This window comes from Lolium perenne, chromosome 1 (assembly GCF_019359855.2).
Source record: "Lolium perenne isolate Kyuss_39 chromosome 1, Kyuss_2.0, whole genome shotgun sequence".
Taxonomy (NCBI): domain Eukaryota; kingdom Viridiplantae; phylum Streptophyta; class Magnoliopsida; order Poales; family Poaceae; genus Lolium; species Lolium perenne.
In genome coordinates this window covers 31,510,714-31,516,240 of record NC_067244.2, presented here as the reverse complement: position 1 = coordinate 31,516,240, position 5,527 = coordinate 31,510,714, and the positions used below count along the sequence as shown (strand labels likewise).

Genomic DNA, 5,527 nt, shown 5'->3' with positions numbered 1-5,527 from the left:
CAATTCTTCTCTCTAGGTTATCCATCCCATCTAAGTGAATTCTGACTTCCCACACTTCTGGATCGAAGCTACAGCAGTACAATAAATCCCCAAATCAGTAAACCCTAACCCTAAAATCCCCAATGTGGCCAAAACACCAACGAATCCCCAAATCAGAGACAAGAAAAAGGTACATACTCTATTCCTCCGAGGCCGTAACTGAATCGCTCGCTCGATTCAGGGTTGTCCACCCAAATCTGAGCGAGCATCGCCGCCGAATTCGACGCCCGCGACGGCCACAGCTCCTCCAGGTCATCTACGCCGCTTCCGGCGTCCACTCCGTGGCCTCCGCCGCCCTGTCCTTCGCCGCCACTGGAGACTCCACTCCACCAGCCCTGCTCTCCGCCGCCGTGGCCGCCGCCGCCGCCGGGGTTCGTCGGCTCCTCCATCTCAGCGGGAAACGAAACTGCTCGAGCGGGAAATGGTGGACTGGTGCGGTCGGAACCGACGGGCTCGGTCATAACCATCCACGACCTAACGGCGAGAAGACGTCCGTTCGTCCTGACAGTGGGCCCAGAAGGCTTAAACGGCTCTCACCCGACTGTTTGCGCGATCTGTTACGTGTTACCACAGAAGTTGTAGTTTTTAGCAAAAAAATCCAAGAATGGTACTGACGCGTTACAGCTGCCGCAATTGTGGTAGTTTTATGTAATTCACTCCAAAAAATATGAATGCAAGATGATTGCATTATAGTTTGGGTATTTTATCATATAATGTTTGAGTTGGACCAAATTAATCCAGATGCTCATGAGTAAATCTTCCCGTGTGGTCATATCAATCAATCAGCTTGTGTGAGTGATTGATGGGTTTTGGAAAGGCAAGACCCCTCAAGTTGCAACGTAGCTACTGTACAGCCGGGCCCACCACCGCAAGAAGATGACCAGAGAGAGAGAGCGGGAGAGTGAGCCCTATATTAAGCTGCCAAGCAGGGCTCAGCTCAGTTCACTTCTTGCACATATAAACTACTACTGTTGCAAGGTAGCTAGCTAGATTAGCTGGTGCGCCGCCATGGAAGGCTTCTCAACCCAACAGCACTCCTACTGCCACCCTCATGAGCCTCTCTTAGCAGGCTTCCCTGCTTGCTGCAACCTTGAGGCAGAAGCAGCCATGGCCTATGAGTCCAGCACCAGCTCACCTCCATTGTCAATGGTGATGCAACAGCTACAGGGGAGCTTCCCTCCCTCCTTTGGAGCTGAAGCTGCTGCTGGTGGTGGTGACAACGGAAGAAGGATGGCTTCTATTGAAGCTTCACTGGGCTCAGCTCAGGAAATGGTAAGCATCTTAGTTTGCTTAGCCTGTGCAGATTTTCCTATTCCCTTTTACATTTTCGCATGATTTTCGCATTTGAAAGAAATGGTTCAGCATCTTCAGCTTCAGCTTTGTTCTTCCTCACGTACCATTATTATATTTCCCAATCTTGGTTATGGAATGAGAAAACCAATTTTCATTTGTTTCCTATAAAGTTTAATTGTGTCCATCCTGGGTTAATTAATTAAGTCTTAAGTCTCTGTGCAAATTATCTGGGAGGAAAAACTTTAAATATACACACTAGAAATAGAAACCTACCAAGTCCTGAAAGTACAAAACACATTTATGTGCTAGTGACATTTTTGTGCCTCCTCTTCACAAGTGTCCATGCATGTTGGTGGCTGGTCCTTGATGCATGTTTGTAATCTACTGCATTTGTAGCAAGCAGATAGCATATCCTTATCTTGGAGCTCTGTTTTTACCATTTAGGATGTAAGTGGGGGCAAGATGATTAGTAGAAAGAACAAGAGAAGCAATGCCAATGTGGCTGGTGTGAAGGGGGAAAGGGCAGGCAGGGGGCTTGGTGGTGTAGGTGATGTGGATGATGCCAAGGTGGAGGAGGAGGCAGCTGGGTACGTGCATGTGAGGGCTAGGAGGGGCCAAGCCACAGACAGACACAGCGTTGCAGAGAGGGTATGTGCGTGCTTGTCTGTTCTCTTGCCTAACCTGAATGTACTAGTTAATCATACTTAAACAAAAAAATCATAGTTCTTCATCAATGTAAGAAAGATTGAATGGTTGCATGAGCTTAGTTGTTTTTCTCTTCTGAAATGATGTAGTTGAGAAGGGAGAGGATTGGTGAGAAGATGAAGATGCTACAGAGCCTGGTTCCTGGTTGTGACAAGGTAGGTTTGGCTGGAGTTATGTTCCCAGTTACTTGTAGCTAACTGGTTTCATGATAAATTGTGTGCATGTAGCTTACAGGGAAAGTTCTGCTGGATGAGATCATCAACTACGTGCAGTCGCTGCAGAGCCAAGTTGAGGTCAACAAGAGATTTATATTGCACATGGCACCAAATTTTGTTATGATGTTTCAAGGTTAAACTGAATTTTAAACTGTTTCAATTCAGTTTCTGTCGATGAGGCTCGCCAATCTGAACCCAACGATGGTGTATGAGCTCGGACTGGACATCCGCAGCGTGTGCCACCCAGATTCTCCGCAGGTAATTAAACAAGACTTGACATTGATTTTGAGCCAGCAGAATCTGCAGTACACCTCTCTCTGATAACATCATCCTGAAAAAAAAAATTAAAGCAGACATCTATCTAGCCTGAAGATTTCTGTTTTGGCAAAATCAGTTATGTGCAGCTATCAACAGTGGTGTTTGTGTTTGAGATTCAGGTGGAAAAAACGGCCGAGATGCCCCCACATGAGCTTGTGCAGTGGATGGGCCAAACCACTGGCACTGCTTCACTTGCTGAGGTTCAAGGAGCACCCACAGGAGCAACAGGGTTCGTTCAGGTCAAAGATCATATCCATTTGTGTCATGGACCCATGCTATTGTGTCGAAAGTTGTAGCCACCCAACAATTAATTAAATTTCCTCTTCTTTTCTTGCAGGATGGCAGCAGCAACCGTGTGATGCAGCAGGTGCAAAGGCTGCAGGAAGAGGAGTTGAATAACTGCCTGAACTTCTTTCAGCACTGTAACTAGAACAAGCCCTCATTTGGTAAGCTCTTGCAGCTGGGTTAGAGTTTTACTAGACTAGTCCGCACAATAATCATACTGTAATCCACTCATTCAGTTGGTAATTGAGAGGCCGTTTTGCCAATTGTTTATTTGCAGCATCGACGTGTGTACAGAGGTGTCAATTAGCATGCATTAATTGGTACTGGTATTATCTAAGAGATGGCATCAACAAGTGAGGTGAGAAGTGACCCAAGGTTGAGCAAGAAGATGCTGAGCCGAGGCTGGATCAGAATCCAACAGAAGAAGATCTCTTCTTGGTCATCGGTCCATCTGTACCGTCTACATCAACCCCAAACAGAGCCACTACCAGCGCCATTATTGTTTTGCCCAGGTTGCGGCATGGCAATGGCCTAGGAGATAGTGAGGATCAGGTACAGTGGTAAGACGAGGACATGTACTGTGCCCCTTTCTGCTTAAAATGCAAATGTATCAGCAACAGCTCCTCCCAGATCCTATGTATGCATCTGTGGTCGATATGAATGTGTCATTCCTGGCTTGCCTTTGGCTTGCAATGTGTGTGTACTTGCTTGCTGCAGCCTGCCTGCCCCAGATGATATGACTTGGCTAGCTGCTTCTCTATCCATCCCGTCTGTGTGCATTGGCCCATCCGTCCATGGTCCATCCCTGGAAAAGCTTGATGGAGCTTTGCGTGAGCATGTGAGAGATTTGGAATCTTTGACGTGTTGCTTCTTGAAAAATTATTTTTTGACCCTAGTAGTGGCTGATGCGAGGAGATGGCTTTTTGGCATCCCAAAGTATCTGTCAGATGGCTAGTGTAGATGCTTGTCACTTTCGAGTTTTGACCAAGTAGTAATAAGCTGCTGTGTAGACTGTAGAGCAGCGGATGCTCAAGAAATCCGTACTGAAAGAGGCAGCGTTCAGTGTTCTTAAAAACTGCTTTAAGGACATCTCCAGCTATCCGTTTGGTAGATAAAAAACCGGATCAGTTATTTCGTACGTCAATAAAACCGTCGTTCAGGTTCAGTCCATCGTTTCTTCGATCCAGAAAAAAACCGTAGTCAGCTGTTCCCTTAAATGATATCTAAGAAAACCGCTCGTCCTTTCGTAACCCGGATTTTTTTTTTCGAAATGGCGGAAATATCGCCCCAGCTTCTGCATCCAAAGGATGCACACGGCTTTTTTTTATTAGATTATTCACAACACCTTACAAGAGCAATACAAAAGATCAAACTCGAAGCCACCTCGCTAAACCTACAGAGGGGTGAAGGGGGTGACAATTCACCAACTCACATCAACCAAAAACCAAATGCCTTCCCAGGCCGCCCAATAGCAGATGAGAAGCACATCCAAGAAAGGCACTCCCAAAGATACGCCAACGCCTACGCCATAGAAGTTGCTACCGCCGTCTTCCTCAATTCCATCTTCAAAAGAGATCATCGCATTGACCATGCCAGGCCTGCCATCGATGCCGCCACGGCGCCAGCCGACTCCACCATCCTGCGCGAGTCCATCACACTGCATCTGTCCCGAGACACCACTGCACCATGCCGCGGCGACTCGACGACGTCGACACAGCGAAAGCACACCGCTCCACCTCAGCACCACCGCCATCCGTTGTCTGCTCCAAAAACGATGCCCCCAACAGAGAGAACGGCGTTGCGTGCCGCCATCGCCCGATCCAGGAGACCCGGGTCTAGGATTTCCCCCGGAGCAGCCCAGGCGAAGAACGCAGACTGCAGAGACAAAGCCTTCAACAAGGTAATGACGAAGCACGCCGCCATCATCCGCCATGACCGAAGTCCGGGCCGGCTTTCACCGGCAGCTGCGCCTCGCCATCGGGAGCTAGGCGACAGATCGCGAGATCCGCCACGGCTAGCCACATAACTAGCCGATCTCCTCCGGCGGAAGAGAAGACCGCCACCGCCATGCCTAGAGTAGAAACTCCAGGCGCCCTCGTGAAGCGGAAGGGACACAAACGAAGCCTGCACGCCGCTGCCCGCAGGAGCCCGCCCATCCCCTCCGCCCGATCCCCATGGGGACTGGATCAGATTGAAAGGAGGCGCCTCTGCATCTTGCGATCCCCGGATCCGCCGTGGCCGCCGTCCCTTCGCTGCACCAACGCCGCGGGAGAGGACAACGAGCGCCGTCGTCGCCGCAACTCGGCGCCAGGAGGATGGCCGCCGCCGCCACCACACCGACCAGGCTTTGCCTGGCGGCGCTCCCGGCAGCGGCGGCGGAGAGGAGAACGCCGGGGGGAGGGCTGGAGTGGGAGGGCGGAGGTGGGCGCCCCGGTGGCGGCGCGGCGCCGCCGCACGGGGGCGGGTTAGGGTTGGGGGTCGGGAAGATTCCTCTTTGTCGGATGAGTCCTCGATGCCGGCTAGCGCCCACCACGACCGTGCACTACTCGAATTGCAGGCGCTTTTCGTAGCGGGCGATACCTCTTTGTCTCTTTCCCTATATATACACTAGTAATTGTGCATGTGTAATGCACCTATCGACTAATGAACATAATTTTATCACAGGTATGTCT

General features: G+C 50.0%; 1 protein-coding gene across 1 annotated transcript; it reads left to right on the top strand.

The window, feature by feature from the left end:
- The first annotated feature begins 978 nt into the window (after positions 1 to 978).
- On the top strand, positions 979 to 3,532 carry LOC127345475 (transcription factor BC1). Its single transcript, XM_051371956.2, has 8 exons — positions 979 to 1,311; positions 1,777 to 1,980; positions 2,127 to 2,192; positions 2,265 to 2,330; positions 2,418 to 2,510; positions 2,690 to 2,809; positions 2,908 to 3,016; positions 3,133 to 3,532. Exons 1-7 carry the CDS (start codon positions 1,048 to 1,050, stop codon positions 2,998 to 3,000), a joined length of 906 nt encoding a protein of 301 aa, XP_051227916.1. The 5' UTR covers positions 979 to 1,047; the 3' UTR covers positions 3,001 to 3,016; positions 3,133 to 3,532.
- Positions 3,533 to 5,527: the final 1,995 nt, after the last annotated feature.

Coding starts and splice junctions, on each gene's coding strand:
- LOC127345475 (XM_051371956.2), top strand. CDS start 1,048: ATGGAAGGCTTCTCAACCCAACAGCACTCCTACTGCCACCCTCATGAG. Junction 2,193..2,264: donor TGGTTCCTGGTTGTGACAAG/GTAGGTTTGGCT, acceptor GTGTGCATGTAG/CTTACAGGGAAAGTTCTGCT. Junction 2,331..2,417: donor CGCTGCAGAGCCAAGTTGAG/GTCAACAAGAGA, acceptor GTTTCAATTCAG/TTTCTGTCGATGAGGCTCGC.